The sequence below is a fragment of the Globicephala melas genome, chromosome 10 (genome assembly GCF_963455315.2).
Source record: "Globicephala melas chromosome 10, mGloMel1.2, whole genome shotgun sequence".
Lineage (NCBI taxonomy): Eukaryota > Metazoa > Chordata > Mammalia > Artiodactyla > Delphinidae > Globicephala > Globicephala melas.
Genome location: NC_083323.1, coordinates 58,262,333 through 58,278,745, shown reverse-complemented (window position 1 = coordinate 58,278,745; position 16,413 = coordinate 58,262,333). Strand labels below are relative to the sequence as shown.

Here is a 16,413-nt window from a genome sequence, read left to right as displayed (position 1 = left end):
AAAAGAACCCGACCTTAGGGTTCTAGGCAGCCACAGCAAAGACCTAACACTGCCCAGGAAAGGCATTCTCCTCCAATATCCTAAATTTTGGACTCCAGAGTTTTACCTTCATTTCTGGGTGTAAATTTGAAAGCCTTAGTTTTTTCCAGTTGTAACAGAAACACAGAGAGGAGAGCTGAAGTCAAGAGAACCCCACACGCACACATTTCTAATGAGATAGATGACACTCAATAATATTTTTGTTTTTATTTTATAAAACATGCAGTTTAAGACAAAAATTTTTTAAAAATAACAAGAAAACAAAACCTGGAACAGGAGAGTGGATGGAAGACAGATGCTTCTCAGCTGTCAACAGGAGTGAAGCCAGCAGTGAAGCTTTGTCTAGGACCCAAAGGCCCTTTCGGCAATAATAATGTTGGCAACACTGGTTTGCTTGGGACCACCAGACTCTAAATGCTGGCCCCTCCAGGCAACCCTCAAGCAGTCAGACTTAAGCTAGGTCTTGAGCTATTGTTGTATCCTGTCATTGTCCGGGACTTCAGTACTTAGCCAACTAGAAACTGAGAGTTTTGGTTCCAGGAGCTTCTTTGCCTGGGCATTAATTACCCAGGATATCTATTAAGAATATGAATTACTTTCCATCTGGGTCAATTCTAGACTCTGTTTCTGGCCCACTATTTTGCAAAGGATGAAAAAGGAATCTGGCTCCTAGACCCTTTGCAACAGTTCTGCTGCATTCCAGTTCTATTAATAGCACCATCTGTAGACCCTGAGCAAGTCCAATTCTGGAAGTAGACAGGGTATAGCCAACTTGGGAAGCCATCTCCCACTTCTAGGGCCACAGAAGACTGAAGGGAGAGGGAATTGTTCGTTGGGAGAGGGTGAGGTCAGAGCGCCAGCACTGAAGAGAAGACAGCTGCATCTGTCAGAGACAAAACAAAGAGCATTGACTCCTAAGATGAGTGGAGAAAAAGCACCTGGGGTACTTCTTATGAAGGAAAAATGCAAGAGGAAAGAGGGCGTGGACCTGCCCCAAACATTTTAGAACTTGGCAAGAAGAGGTTAGGACCAATAGAGAGTTTCAATAATAAAATCAATTTCACTGAATGTTTTGAGGATTAAGTGCTTTGTAAACTGTTAAGTGCTTTATATTACAACCTGTTGGGGCGGGACTGTTGTTAACATCATCATCATTCTTATTACGGTGGGTATAATCTTCACATATACAATCAAAACCCACCCAGTCCAGTTTCCCCTGTCCCATCCCAGGCCTTACTCTTGGGACTTGTCTGGCCCTCGGGCTCAGGCACCTTCCAGTCCATCTTTCGGCCTTTCTCGTAAAGGCCCTTGAGCACTTTGTGGAAGGACTCAGGCTCAGTGCCATTTTTGCTTAGTTCCAGATACTTTCGGTAAAGCTGAAGGGCTGTGCGGGCATCCTCAATACTGTCATGGGTCTCCCCTTGAATCTTCAAGTCTGGGGAAAGTAGAGGTGGAATAGTTTGGGGCCTAGCAAAGGGAGATAAGGACATGTCCTCTACTCACACTCCCAACTCCCAATAAACAACAACAACAAAAACCTGACTACCCTTAAGGGAAAGAGCCAAACATCAACCCTAGTGCACAGAAGGGATACTGAAGCTAATTAAATTCATCAGTAACTCTCACCACTAACCCAGGGTCGCAGCTACTCCCCTTGGCCTCTCACACATTTTCATGCTCTTGCTGACCACAGCAAGAGCTACAAGGCAGAGCAACTCACCCAGAAAGTACCAAGCAAGGAATCGCAGGGAAATCATTCGTTTTCGGGGCATGTGAAATAGATAAACAGTGTCAAGGACTTGGTCCTTGGGCACCTGCCAGGGATAAAAGAGTGGGAGACTGAAGGTAGGGGATCCATAATTTCCCATTTTCCAAAAGCACAATGTATACCCTGGGGGGCCCACACACAAAGAAAGACTCTTAAAAGAGCCCTGCCCGAACCATGAGGTTGATGACCCGGAAGTCCTTCTGCAGACCGTGACCCACAAACTTGACTCCAATGTCTATGAGAAAACGAAGCTTTAAGTAGGTAGACTTTAGAGTTGTAAGGTGCTTAGAGGAAATCTTGGCATCAAGGTCTCCTGGCTTTATCCCTGAGTACTGAGTCAAGTAATCCACCACCTAGGGATAGAGAAAAGGTCAAGTGACCCAGGAAACGAGGTGCACAGTTCCCCCTGCCACTCTTCCCTGGGTTCTAGGGCACTCTATATAAGCACAGGGTCTCTCTCACTTGCATCTCCACATCCTATTACCTGCTCCTGGGTAGAGATGTAGTCATCAATGAAGGGGATACCCTCATTGGGTCCCTGGCCCCTAACGCAGGTAATCCTCGCTACTGACATCTGGCTTGGCTTGATGGTAGACTTGGTGCCATCGCTGCGCAGCTCTGCTTCTTCCTATATGAGAAGAGTTCATAAGGAAATCAGAGAAATGCTTATGACTCCTAATATCCCCAGAGTTCTGTTCTAACACCCCACACTTTTTGGTCTTGGTTACCTCATTAAGGGTGACAAACTCAGCGTCCAGGCCCACCAAGTCCCCAACCTGTGGCATCTCATTCAGCATCAGGGGAATAAAGGTCGTATGTGTTTTCCGCTGCTTCCGTGCTAATGAGGCTTCAGCCAGCAGAACACTTGCCTCGATGGGGTTCTTAACTGGAAGGGAGAATCCAGAAGACAAGATGGCTCGGGAGAGGGAAGTGACCAGGGGAGGGAAGCTGGAGTGGCTACCAGAGACCAGGTCTACACTGTTATCCCAATAATCAAAGCATGTGAGTAAAAAGATCATGTCTGATGGACAGAGGAGGTAGACGGAACAGGTCAAATCAGAAAATTATCGGGAAATATGCTAAAAAAAGCCAAAAAAGTTAACAGAGAGGAAGGAATAAGATTCTCACTTTAGACTTTACCTTAGTAAATCCAGAAAACTAAAGTTACAGAGAAACTATGGTTTAAAGGCATCAAAAAGGGACTTAATAAGGAGTTCATCACCAAAAAAAGAGATCTTCACTTGGGGATAAGAATGGTTAGTCTCAAAATCATAACCTTAGCCATTTTGATCACACTTCCCCCCCATCACCTCTTCCCTCGACACCCTCAGTATCTCCAGATTCTAAATTTAAGGCCTAATGAGCAGGAATTGCTCTACTGTCCCTGGAAATATTAACACTGGTCACCAGTCCTAATCTTAACAAGCTATTTCCCAGATCTCTTCCTGAGACCAATCTAATTGCCCACACCCTTGGATCTACACTGTACCACTTACTGTTCAGGTTGTATTTGGAATTAAGATTCCTTTTGATGTAATAAAGGATAGCAGGCACTTTCCAATTCATGTCAAACTGCACAGCTTCATGCTATAAAAGAAAAAGCACTTAATGGCCTACATATATGCCCCTTTTCCCTTTATCCCAAGTCAGAGAGAAGACAGGACTCAGGTGCTATTTTTAGCTCTGCTTTTTATTATTGAGGCCCCATCCCTCCCTCTGAATCTGCCTGGCACTCTCTCAGGCACTGAGGATGAGGATGCTAAAAAAAAGGGAGATGAAAGGGGGAACGGAATGTATTACAACTAACCTTATCAATAGGTTCAATGAGAAAGTCGTTGAAGAGATACCACTGCTGGTGGGTAACACCCTGTGGAGATACAGAGACACAGTGATGCCAAAGTGATGGCTGGAGCATTCTGGCTCAGACTTAAGATAAGGACAGACCTGGGACTCCACTGTGGCCACCACCAGGAGTGTCCCTGCCCTGTATTACCTCACTCACCTCCTTGCGCTGGTGGTAGGTCTCTCCAACTTTGATGTGAGCCACCAGGCTGCCCCCTGTGCGTGAGTCCAGGATGTGTACCACAGTAGCCATCAGGTCATACACATAGACACCATGCTCCTCCTCTGCCCTGGCTGGGCCCCACTGTGAGGGGGGTACCCAGGCTGCTAAGCTAAGTTTAAGGATGAGGAAGGAAGGGGAATGGGGATAGAGGACAGGGAGTCTGGGGTATAGGGATGGGGGACGAGGGTGGGTTCTTTCCATCCTAGCCCATCTATGACTCCCAACACTGAACTGAGTCACTCTGGAAAAGCCCACAACTGGTGAATACTAGGCCCTATTCCCTTTTTTCCCCTATGCTAAATTCCACCTTCCCCTTGCCTTGCTTCTGCCCCGACCTTCTCTCTTTTTTTTTTTTTTTTTTTTTTTTGGGCCGCGCCACGCGGCTTATGGGATTCTAGTTCCGGACCAGGGATCGAACTCGGGGCCCCAGCAGTGAAAGCGCCGAGTCCTAACGACTGGACCGCCAGGGAATTCCCGGACCTTCTCTCCCTTATTCCCCCTCCTCTTCCCAGTTTTTCAACAACCTGCATCTCATCCCCATCAGTCCAATTGCAAACATCCAGCCCTTTGTTCTTGGTCATCTTCATTCGAATGGAGAAAGGAAGCCAGACATTCTTCAACTCCTCAATGGAGGGACACATCAGCATGCCCTCTGGACTCCCTAGTTCCTTCCTATCAGGACAGGAGAATTGGAAATTTGTTCTGAGGAGATCTGACCAGTGACAAGAGAAGCCCCTGAGTAGTTCAATCCTTTGACCACTCTATAGACAATACCTACCAATCAGCCAAAGCAAACTCCTTATTCTTGGAGATTTCCCCACCATGCTTCTTTATTGCTATCTTGAAGGCAACCTGAACACAAAGGAGAAAATATCCAATTCCTCAGGAACATTAATCATATATGGAAGTCAAAAGAGGGAAGAACTAAAAAGTACTCCTAAAGTCCTGTTTCCAGACTCAGTCCTTACCTCAGCCTGCATTCTCCAGAAATCAGCTTCTTTCAAGCTGTTCACCTCACAATTGATGACAAGAATATCTGGGAGATGGCAGATGTTGCGGGTCTGAATCTGAGAGGATAAAACAAACAAGGAATGGCAGGCGGCCTACAGAGAGAGAAACCTGGACATGAACAGTTAAGCCTGGATCTGCATCCTCCAGTTGGAGTTCTTCCCACTCCCTATAGATCGCTGGATGGCGGTGCTGACCCAGCCAGTCCCAGATGAGACCATGGCCGAGTCCCCAACATGGCAGGACTCTAGTCCAGTGCAACAGCCCACTCACCGTGGGCTGGTACTTTTCACAGTTGTCACACCAGGCCTGTGTATTCTGCTCCAGGCAGATGCTTCGCTTCAGCACCTGAGCAAAGTCACAGTTCTTCCCAGTTTTATCTGAGGGGAAACTGGATGCTTCATTCCAGGTCCTCCCTGTACCCACTGTTAGCCCCCCAACACCCTCTCCTTGATGTTACAGGCCATCTGGGGGAGCCTCCCCAACCCAGCTGCAGGGTATACCAGTGTTGCTACCCTCAGGGTAGGAGAGCGTGAAGAGCAGGGTGGATGAGGCTCGCACGGTCTCACTGCCACAGCGGCAGAGGCTGCAGTTTTCCATCTCACAGCTGAACAACTGCCCAATGACAGAGTCTCCCGATGAGCAAAAGCTGCTAAGAGTGGGGAGGGCAATATAGGCACACTGAGGGAGTTAGGAGACCCTTTAAGTCACAGTGGGGCTTATCATGGGGGCTTTAACTATTCCTGTCCCAATTCCATACCTGCCTCCAGCACCTCGATAAGCCTGGGGTACTTCCAGCTCCTGCAAATCTTGATGCAGTTGAGTGAGAATGAAGCGATTCCACCTCTGAATGAGCCTGGCCAGATTGCCCTTGCCTGAAGCCTCATCCGAGTCAGCCAAAATCAGACCAAGGGCCGAGGCCTCAGGAATGGTGCGGAACGCCCGAAGAAAATTACTGCCCTGGAATCCAGGAAGTGTGTTGGTGGAAAAGGGTTATTTTCTCTTTTGTGGCCATCTGCAGAGTGATGACCCTGCCTACTGTCCACCTCCCTTCCCCTTTTATTGTCCCAGGTCTCCAGGCACTGACCTGACAAGGGTCACCTCGGGAGAGGTCCAACATGTGGAAGAGGAAGCCCAGCTCACATGCTAGGCAGAACTCCTTCTGGCAAAGGTGGTTCTGGATTAGACAGCGAACAGGCTCCAGGAAATAGAGCACCTGGAGGGAAGAGCAGGAGATATGATGCAGACAACTGGTACAGGGAGGAAGAGAAATCGGAAGGTTAAGAGATGGTGGAGAATACAGAGCTGGAGTCCACTGAAGAAGCAGAGCTCACAGAGGAGACCTGAAGGCTGAGGGGCAAGAAAGAATGGTAGAGGAGGTCTAAGTGGACTTGGCTGGGGAGACCTGGAAAAAGACGAGGGGTTGGGGGGCCCACAGAGAAAAAGAAAAGCAGTAGCCACGTTCAAATCGCAGGAACACCCAGCCTTACCTGGATCATGCAGTTACAGTAGGCATTGGGGATGTGGGGCTCTAATCCAGCAAACAGCGTCTTATTGTAGTGTTTGAAGTCAAAGTCCTCCAGCCCTAGCTTGGAGTATTTGATGGTCACCTGAAGCAGAAACAGTCTGAGCAAGAGGAAGACACCCTCAGAGTCCCCTAAATCTTTGCAGTAGCCATAACCTTCCCCCAAACCTCCCTCCTGAGTCCAGAGTGATAGGTGAAGGCTTCCTGAATGAGCCCTTCAATTCTTTCTCATGTGACCCCCTTCCCCGGGAACCTTTCCCCACATCCCAGAAGGCCCATTCCTTGGTATCCCCCAGCACCTTGCGGTATTTCTTAGAGACCATGTGGCGATGTGGCTCCTCTTCCCGCCCTATTGGTGACTCAGTGACCTGGCTGAAGCTGTCAAATTCACTGTCAGACTCCTTGAGTCGGTAAGGAATCTAGGGTTTTTAAAAAGAGGTAGCCTCGTTGGATGTGTATAATCGTCTTCGGTTTCCCCCTACCTTTATTCCAACACTGAAGCTATCATCACCAAGTCCTGAACCTTCTAATTTCATGGGATTTTCAGCATCCACTGCTTCCTTTTCATTCCCACTGCCACCACCCTACCTCATCACAGCTGGACAATGCCGATGGCTTCCACACTGGGCTCCCCCGCGTGCACTCTGTCCAGCATGCCGCCACCAGACTACCCCACCCAGAATGGCCCTTTCGGTGCATCACTTCTGCTATACACTGGTATGCAAGGCTTCACGACTGGCCCCTTTCCAAACTTCATCTCTCACTGTTTGCCAATACTAACAGCCACTCCAGCATAATCCCTGTCAGGCCTTCTGAGACTTCAGTAACACTGTTCTCTCATCTTGAAAGCCTCCCCTGTTACCATCTACTTGCCCGTCTTTCACCTTTCCAGCTCAACATCCACCTCTTTTAGTACTGCCCTCCCTGACCACTCTAGCCCAGAGTACAGTTTTCCCTCTAAACAGCTCTCGCACTGAATGCTTCTAACGTTCCTTTAGCATTTAATGATAAAACATAAATAATTTCTGCTATGCACAGGTCTTACCTTCACCAACCGAACACTAAACTTCTTAAGAGCAAGGACCCTATCTTTTATGTTTCTGAACCCTAACACCTAGTATAGTACCTTCAATTCAGCAGGCTTCAAAAAACCTTTACTGACTGACTAAAAGCAAATAGTAATGAGAAGGGACTTCCCTGGCGGCACAGTGGTTAAGAATCCGCCTGCCAATGCAGGGGACACGGGTTCGAGCCCTGGTCCGGAAAGATCCCACATGCCGCGGAGCAACTAAGCCCGTGTGCCACAACTACTGAGCCTGCGCTCTAGAGCCCGTGAGCCACAACTATTGAGCCCACATGCCACAACTACTGAAGCCTGCACTCCGCAACAAGAAGCCACCGCAATGAGATGCCCGCGCACCACAACAAAGAGTAGCCCCTGCTCGCTGCAACTAGAGGAAGCCTGCGCACAGCAACGAAGACCCAACGCAGCCAAAAATAAATAAATAAATAAATAAAATTTATTTTAAAAAAATTAATGAGAACTACCAAAGGAAAAAGACAGGAGAAACACCAATGGCCTGGGGTGGGGGCTGACCCTCTCCTCTCTGAACATACCTGATTGCGCAGCCTGGTGCGGGGGTTGGGTGCATAGCCAATGAAGCCCACCTTCTTCATGGTGCGCAGAATCTCTGCATCCACAGGGGGTGCTCGCCTATAATGTAGCATAGTTCTAGGGCTTGAAGGTTGTGGTGTCTGCCCATTCAGCCCCAATCCCCAAGGGACCAGAAAAAAAAAGAAAATACTGAGAGTAGACAAAAATCAGGAAAGAAGTAGAATAATAACACGGCTTGCAGAGAATCCTGGTATCTTGGCCCTTTCCCCCTCCCTCCTTTTGGCCCAGGGGTGAGGTACAACCTGGGAGCTGGAGCGGAGTTGGCAGCAGGCCAATCAGAGAGAAGCGTGTCAGTGGTGAGTGGGACAGGGATGAGGGAAAGAGGCAGCAGGTCCTGGCTCCAGTCCAGAGGAGGCAGTGAGTCCACGAGACAAGGCAAAGCAAACTCGGTCTCACGGGAGTAGGGGTTGAAGGAAGGCTCAGGGGAATCAGTCCAGAGATGCACACAGCCCTCAGAATCCCCAAAGGCGAGGGCCTGCTTGCTGGCTGACACGTCAAACGTCATTAGCAGAGGCCCCACAGGATTCACGTGAAAGATGTCTGCTGGATTGGCCAGCCCTGTGGGCTCACAAAACTGGCACTGCCCTAGGAGGGAGAAGGAAGCCCACTAAGCCCTGGAAGATGAAAGGGAGCCATCCTTTTATGCCGTTCCTACCCTCTTCCCCTGGTATCAAGCAAAGATGGGCCCCAAATCCATTTCTAGAGATAAGAGAAAGTACCATCTGATGCCTTCCCATAAACCACAGGGAGGTTTACTACCCAGCAAAGGACAGTTCTAAAGTTGTTTTGCCTGCTCTACCTATATTTTTTGCATATGTGTTCTTCACACTCGGAGAAAATAAAAGCTCTAATCTCTTACCAAACCTAAGTGAGACCCTGAGATCCCTCAGAAAGGTTACTTTTTCCCCAACAAAGAAATTCCAGGGAGCACACTTCTTCTCGTGCCTAGTTCCCCTTCACTCATTAACTCCTCCTACCCCATCCTACATCCCCTTCATACCTGACTGGGAGATGATAGCAAGACGAGAAGTATATGTAGGGATGAAGCGTAAGAAGGCAGGATCCACATGAACTTGAAGTGGTGTGATGGCACGCATCATGCGTAGATCATACACCTTAAGGAAACGGTCACAGGCCAGGCCAGTGAGGCGGCTGGAGAAACCACAAGTGGCTAGCAAGTTGCCGTGCACATCAAAATCCGACAGACTCCCTGAGAAGGCATCAAACTCATGCTCCACCTTAAAAGTACGGAGGTCTCGCAGGGAAACCTGAAGAAGAGAGAACTTGGTTATCTGCCAGCGCTGCTATCAGGAAGAGGACCTGCCACCTACCCAACCTTGTGAGGCCCCTACCCAAAGAACTACGGCTCTGGGCTTCCCTGGTGGCGCAGTGGTGGAGAGTCCGCCTGCCGATGCAGGGGACACAGGTTCGTGCCCCGGTCCGGGAAGATCCCACATGCTGCGGAGCGGCTGGGCCCGGGGGCCATGGCCACTGAGCCTGTGCGTCCGGAGCCTGTGCTCCGCAACGGGAGAGGCCACAGCAGGGAGAGGCCCGCGTACCGCAAAAAAACAAAAAACAAAAAATACAAAACCAAAACAAAACAAAAAAAACTACGGCTCTAGGATACAGGCAATTAAAGCATAAAAAAAAAGCAAAAACAGACGCCAAGAGCCGGATGGGACCCCAAAGAGAGCTCTTGTTTACCCCTTTGCCTCTGAGATACCCATTTACAACAGAAAACATCAGGCTTGAAAGATAATCTCATAGTATAACATGGCTAAGTAGGAACTCAATCCACTCCTCCCACCCTCCAACTACAGCCCCAGAAATGAGGAAAAGGCAGAGCCCAATCACATATCTGGTGAAACAGGCCCCATGGTGGGAGGAAAAGTGGAACGTAGTCAGTCACCCTGCCAGATGTGTGGCCACAGAAGAAGAAGCGATTCGTCTGTCTCATGATAGTGACTCCAGGTGTCTCAACTGCATACTGTGGAGGGAAGCGGGAGAAACCAGTGAGCATGATTCTTCCCACAGACCAAAGGAACAGAAAGGTCGCACACATCACAGGCATTTCCAGCTTATACTCCCCCCAATAACCTCAGGCCCTGCTTGTACCTTCTGAGTCTCCTGGACAGTGTTAAGGTCAATCTCCAATATGTGGTTCTGCAGCCCACCAACGAGCAGAGTGCTGCTGTCAGTCAGCAGCAGACTGTGCATATCTTCACTCTCATCCAGCCTGTGAGAGAGGAAAAGCTAAGGGGCCAGGGTCTCAAAAGTTTCCAATTCTCTAGACTTCCCACTCTGTGAGGGACCCTCTTTCCCAGTCCAGAGGTGAGAAACTACTTACAGGTAATCAAATATAATAAGGCCTCCACGGGCCATATACTTCAGGTTGTTCTTGGTAAGAAAAAGGATGCCATTCTCCAGGCTTTGGATCTGCCGAATGTCATCACTGCCATTGACCTGAAATGATGAGTAGCGTTCCAAAGCTGGGCCGAAAAATGACGTGGCATGGCCCTGTAGTGGACAAAAAGATGAGAGACATCCTGAGTGGAGGGGCAAGGCCATCCCAGATACAAATCAGAGACTGGACATTGCTCAGTTTTTCTCCATTCTTGCCTGGCCTTTCTGGCTAGCAGTGACTAAGGAATAAGGCTGAGCACCAATCTTAGTGATAAAAACACTGATAATACTATCTTATGTTTAATGCTTTACAAAGTAGTTCTATAAACTCTACCTCATTTTATCCTCACAATGTCCTTGCTGAATAGGTAATGGCTCAGTTGGTTAGAACAGTGCTCAGAAGGTCAGGGACGTGGGTCCAATCCTCCAATGGCCAGCTGGCTTTCTTATGTTCCACAGTCTTTTTTTTTTGTTTAATAAATTTATTTATTTAATTTTTGCCTGCTTTGGGTCTTCGTTGATGTGCGCGGGCTTTCTCTAGTTGTGGTGAACGGGGGCTACTCTTCATTGTGGAGCATGGGCTTCTCACTGCGGTGGCTTCTCTTGTTGCGGAGCATGGGATCGAGGCTCACGAACTTCAGTAGTTGCAGCACGCAGGCTCAGTAGTTGTGGCTCGTGGGCTCTAGAGCGCAGGCTCAGTAGTTGTGGCGCACGGGCTTAGTTGCCCTGCAGCATGTGGGATCCTCCCGGACTAGGGCTCAAACCCGTGTCCCCTGCATTGGCAGGCGGATTCTTAACCACTGCGCCACCAGGGAAGTCCCCACAGTCAAGTCATAATCTCTACCAGCCAACTGGGAAATGTGTACTGTGGGTCACAGGCTGGAATAGAGAGAATGTGAAACTCATGCCATCCTTGGCTCCTATGACATCATCCACTCCTGGTTTCTCTCCTGACTCTTAGCTCACTATCTTCTCCTTACGTGCAACCCTTATGACCACTCTTGAAACATGGCTATTCCCAGCCCACTATCTTCTCACTCTACTTTTCTTCCTAGATAATCTCACCTACTCTTAAGGTTTTAACCATTCATCTTAAAGTTGATGAATCCTACTTTTCTCCTCTAGCCCAGACCACTGCCTCAAGCTTCAGACTCATACATCCAAATACCTACTATATGTCTCTCTTTAGATATCCCATGAGAACCTCAAACTTGTTACATCCTAAATCAAATTCACCATCTTGGGCTTCCCTGGTGGGGCAGTGGTTAAGAATCCACCTGCCAATGCAGGGGACATCGGTTCGAGCCCTGGTCCGGGAAGATCGCACATGCCGCAGGGCAACTAAGCCTGTGTGACACAACTACTGAGCCTGCGCTCTAGAGCCCACGAGTGTTGCAACTACTGAAGCCTGCGAGCCTAGAGCCCGTGCTCCGCAACAAGAGAAGCCACAGCAGTGAGAAGCCCGCACACCACAACGAAGAGTAGCCCCCGCTGGCAACAACTAGAGAAAGCCCGCACGCAGCAACGGAGACCCAACGCAGCCAAAAATAAATTAATTTAAAAAAAAAATTCACCATCTTTACTCCATTTCAATTCCTCTTAACTGTATTCCCTATGGTACCATGATCTACTCAGTGGAGTAAGTCACTGGTAGTTGACTTAAATCTTATTTATTTTACTTCCTAAATATTTCTCAAATCTGTTCTCATGGATAAATTTCTACAGGGCTTCATTCAGGCCTTCAATGTACTTTATGTGAACTACTACAACATACTGCACACTGAGTCCTGCCCCATTCCCCTTAAATCAAACTCTATACTGCTACCTCAGCACTCCACCTAAGACGCAAACCGGACCTTGTCTTTCTGGATAAAAACCTTCAGTGGACTGAAGAATCAGTCCAACTCTTTTAGCATAGCATATGAGGTTTTTTAGAATGTTCTCCCCCCGATATCTGCATGGCTCCCTCCCTCCCTTCTAGGGAGATTAGAATGGACATCCTGGCCTGCATCCAGGTCTCTACTCAAATGTGACTTTATCAGAGAGCCCTTCCCTTGACCAACTATGTAAAATAGCAACACCTCCCACCCTTCGATACCTCAACTCCCTTATTCCACTGTATTTTTCTTAAGGATTCTAAGCAACACCTGATATGTCATAAATATATTTGTGTTGCCTTTTAAAATGCTTATTCCAAACTTAGACCCCAGAGCAAGGTCTGGCACCTTAAAGGTGCTCAAAACACACTGGCTGAAGAAATGTCTAACTCTTCAGCTTCATCGTCTAGTCCAGTAAACCCTACTTGCTTACAGTTCCTGCGCTCCGCAATCATCATGCTATATAATATCTTGGGAATCACTGTTTTACCCCGTTGCTTTTGCCAAGATAGCATTTCCTCCTCTTCTTCACCTGACTCCTACTCATCCTTCAAGACTCAACGCAGGTGTCACTTCCTTCTGGAGATCCTCTAATCCTCTTCTATGCTCACCAACACTCAGTACGTATTTTCACACTGGCATTTATTACTTTATATCCTAAATTCATAATTATTAAGTGAAACATTTTAGTTTCTTTTAAAGTGCCATAAAATTATCTGTTCATATGTTTTTTTGTTTTCCTCGTCCCGTGAACTCCTTGAGGGCAAGGATTATGTTTTATTCAGCTTTATTCCCTGGGCCTAGCCTGCCAGTAGACACTGCCTACTGAATTGAGTATATTACCCAAAAAAACCACTCATTCCAATGGACAAACAATTCCCGCCCTATGGAAGGTAAATTAGTAAACCAAGGATACCATGTTATTTCTCACAAAATCTTTGGGCTCCCTAGCATATTGGCAATATTGATACATTTTAAGAAATTAACAATGATAACTGCTCCCAGAGAGATTATAATCAGCCAAAGACAAAATGATTCCATGTAACACATGCAGAAACATGCACTAAACATTCTATAATTAGGGAATTCCCTGGTGGTCCAGTGGTTAGGACTTGGCGCTTTCACTGCCAGGGCCCGGGTTTGATCCCTGGTTGGGGGTACTAAGATCCCACAAGCCACGCGGCACGGCCAGAAAAGAAAATATTCTATAATTATAAAAATGGAAAACAGAGGAGGAGCATTAGAGACTATATTTAGATGGCTATAGGCTAACTGATGTGTACAGTTATTAAGATTAATCAAAGCATGGAATGGGCAAATTGTGGTAGAACTGGGATGCCTTCTGAAAAAGAACACCTATGTAAAGCATCTCTGGATCCTATGACTCCCTCTTTCTCCCTCCACTCCCCTCCTCTTGGCTTGACTTGGAGACCCAGCTAACTTTCATCACCTCAACTCAGTTCTGGCTCCCTGCAAAGCATCTGTTCTTGGGTTAAAACCAGATAAAAGACCTCCAACATCTCCATCCAGCCATTACAAAGGAGTACAGTTCTTACCCCATGGCTTCCCACCCACAGCATCTCCTCGTGCAAGTCAAAGTGGGAGACGGAGACAGGCACACCCACTTCAGCCACCACACTGTGCAACTCAGAGTAGACACCTTCCATTATGTGCACTGACTCCTGGACGGGAAGAGCCTCTAAGGCCACTCCCTCCGGGTCCAGCTCCACATTCTGTAGCAGACTGGGGTTCAGGTGGGCATCCAGGACAGGATCCAGGGTAGAATGCATGGCTGGAGCATACTCTGCTAGTCCAGGGTCCAGAACCTCGAAGTTCATGATGATGATGATGATGATGGCAGCAGATCAGACCCGTGTCACACCCTCCCTTGCCACAGCCCCTTTGGATGTCTGACCCAGCCTTCAGCAGGATGACACCAGTGGACCTAGAATGGACATCCTTACCTGCAAAGGGAAAGAGATAGCTGAGTCAGGGGTAGGCCCAGGTACCTGTATTTAGGGTGTTCCAAGTTTTACCGGCAGGGAGGAGATGATACAGGCAGAAAATGTGAGAATGCTAGGCACGGGACGAACAAGCAGGAAGGGAATGGGCATTGGGATAGAGGTGGGAGAAGTGCTGTCCCTTCCTCTTCTCCTCTAGGCACTCTGTACTCCCCACCACCCCACTAACTTAATCCCTGACTTCCCTTTCACCTCTCTTCAGGCCTGCTCACTTGCCTGGTTCATCTCTGAACCATCAGTAGTAAGAGCAGCAACTGCGGGGGTAGGGGTTAGGTAGAGGGAGCTAACGTGCTTGTTTCCCAGAATTAGGGGTGGGGGTAGGTGGTTGAGAGGGGAGACCAAGAGAAGTCAATTTCCCAGAATCCTCTGCAATGTTACCCAGGATTCTCTAGGGGAAAATAAGAATGGCCAGTTACCCACAGTTGGGGCGGGGGTAGGGGTACGTGATGGAAATAGCTAGTTACCCAGAATTCTCTGGGGGAACCAGAAAAATCAATTACCCATAATTCTCCCCCGGCGGCGGGGAGGGGAGGGATTAGGGAAGGGGTCAGATGTGTTCCCGGGATGCTTACGGGGATTGGGTCATTACCAAGATTTCTCCATGGCGGATATTTTGGAGCGCGTGGAATTAAAACGAGTACGGGGGAGAACAAGCGCCGTCAGCTCCGCGGGAAATTCCAGTTTCCCCAATTCTCCCCCGCGCCTCTGGTTCAACCAAACTCCACGACGGAAAAGACGGCGCACTCCCAGTCGTCGCTTCCAATCAGGAAGGGCTAGGGGCTCACCTCAGCCAATCGGAAGGAGCCAGGTACAGCCCGCCCCGCGAGAAGACGTGTGACACGGGAGCTGGGCAAAAGCAAGAGATACGGGGGGCGGGTAGGGACAAATGTAGTCAGACCTTGTCCCTGTTTGTTGCGTTAGAAAGTAACCTCTTCTCTTTTAAGCCTTCTTTAAACAAAATTAGAGAGCCCCAGGCTTGCAGATCGAACTTTCATGCTCCCTATAGCTTTAGAAACTAGAATAAGGGGCGCCCAAGGCAAAGCATTGGGAATCGATTGCTGGGTATTCCCAGTATGGCCCAGTCCACCCCCTCTTCCCGTGGTGCTCTTGTGAGCACTCCGCCACCTCCGACCCTGTAACCCCCGAAACTCGCTGGCATTTCCTATCATTTCCAGGCATGGGAGAGAAAAAAGGAAGCGGGAGGCAGCCTCCTAACACGGCCCAAGTAGCTGTATCTTCTATGATTCTAAAGGCAACCGTCTGAAACTCCCATCTGTGATTGTTCCCTCCCCAGAGGCGCCGGTAATATTTCCAGGGAACAGGACTCCTCAGCTATCAAATTCCCCTAGCTCGTGGAGCTGGACATTATTCCTCAGAGGGACAGGGCATAGCAAATTGAGACATTTGCCTTCCCCAAACTCTTACAGATTTAGCGTCAGCACTTAGGGATTCTTGGGGTCCAACTCTGAGCTTGAACTGCTTTGGAATAGATCCAGGTTGTTAGATGTCTGTGGGGTATTTTAGCTCAGTTTCTAAAGGCCACATAGAGGGCCTCTGGTGGAAGGAATTCCTCATAGAGGATACAGTTTTAAAGCATTTCTCTCTCTCAATAAAGACTGGTAAATAGACCTTCATAAAAGAACCCAAGAATTTAGTTTTCCAGGACTCAGAGGGGTTCTAGACTTGTCAGAGGTCATTGATGGAGAGAAAAACACCTTAACTCAGAGGGTCTCTCAAACTGGTCTGACTTCAGAGGTCCCTAGATTTAAAATCTTGTAAAAAGATGGGTGCTGAGAGACAGGGACAGTACCTACCCTTGAGAAATTTCTATATTGAGGTCTCTAAGAAAGGCTCAACAGTGAGAATTAAAGGGCCTGAGATGCCAGATATACCTGGGCTAAATGAGCTACTTTATTAAGATGCTTAGTGTTGCCTCAGTGTCCAATATAATGGAATGACTGAGAATGCAGGATCTGGAGTCTGCACTGTAATTCTGGCCACTTAATAGTGATCTTAGGCAAATTACTTATCT

The 16,413-nt window shown here is 48.2% G+C and overlaps 1 protein-coding gene across 8 annotated transcripts; it reads right to left on the bottom strand.

Annotated features, from left to right (window-relative positions):
- Nucleotides 1–237: 237 nt before the first annotated feature.
- On the bottom strand, nucleotides 238–15,107 carry PAN2 (poly(A) specific ribonuclease subunit PAN2). 8 transcript variants are annotated; one of them, XM_030866625.2, is made up of 26 exons: nucleotides 14,971–15,106; nucleotides 13,917–14,324; nucleotides 10,428–10,597; nucleotides 10,196–10,316; nucleotides 9,990–10,067; nucleotides 9,081–9,348; nucleotides 8,323–8,665; nucleotides 8,023–8,119; nucleotides 6,705–6,824; nucleotides 6,371–6,490; nucleotides 5,968–6,096; nucleotides 5,641–5,840; nucleotides 5,384–5,532; nucleotides 5,154–5,260; nucleotides 4,841–4,939; nucleotides 4,651–4,724; nucleotides 4,397–4,544; nucleotides 3,810–3,953; nucleotides 3,615–3,674; nucleotides 3,304–3,394; nucleotides 2,536–2,693; nucleotides 2,292–2,435; nucleotides 1,981–2,160; nucleotides 1,760–1,853; nucleotides 1,277–1,474; nucleotides 238–922 (listed from the first exon to the last, which is right to left on the bottom strand). In XM_030866625.2, exons 2-26 carry the CDS (start codon nucleotides 14,196–14,198, stop codon nucleotides 888–890), a joined length of 3,609 nt encoding a protein of 1,202 aa, XP_030722485.1. In that variant the 5' UTR covers nucleotides 14,199–14,324; nucleotides 14,971–15,106; the 3' UTR covers nucleotides 238–887. The 8 variants fall into 8 exon arrangements, with proteins under 8 accessions (XP_030722485.1, XP_030722487.1, XP_030722486.1 ...); XM_030866627.2 differs by having other exon boundaries at nucleotides 5,396–5,532; XM_030866626.2 differs by having other exon boundaries at nucleotides 5,384–5,529.
- Nucleotides 15,108–16,413: the final 1,306 nt, after the last annotated feature.

What these genes read in the sequence shown, in the direction of transcription:
- PAN2 (XM_030866625.2), bottom strand. Translation starts at nt 14,198, where the DNA reads ATGAACTTCGAGGTTCTGGACCCTGGACTAGCAGAGTATGCTCCAGCC. An exon ending in TCATTGAACCTATTGATAAG is followed by an intron (nt 3,395 to 3,614) that starts GTTAGTTGTAAT and finishes TTTCTTTTATAG; the next exon opens with CATGAAGCTGTGCAGTTTGA. An exon ending in AGTTTGTCACCCTTAATGAG is followed by an intron (nt 2,436 to 2,535) that starts GTAACCAAGACC and finishes CTTCTCATATAG; the next exon opens with GAAGAAGCAGAGCTGCGCAG.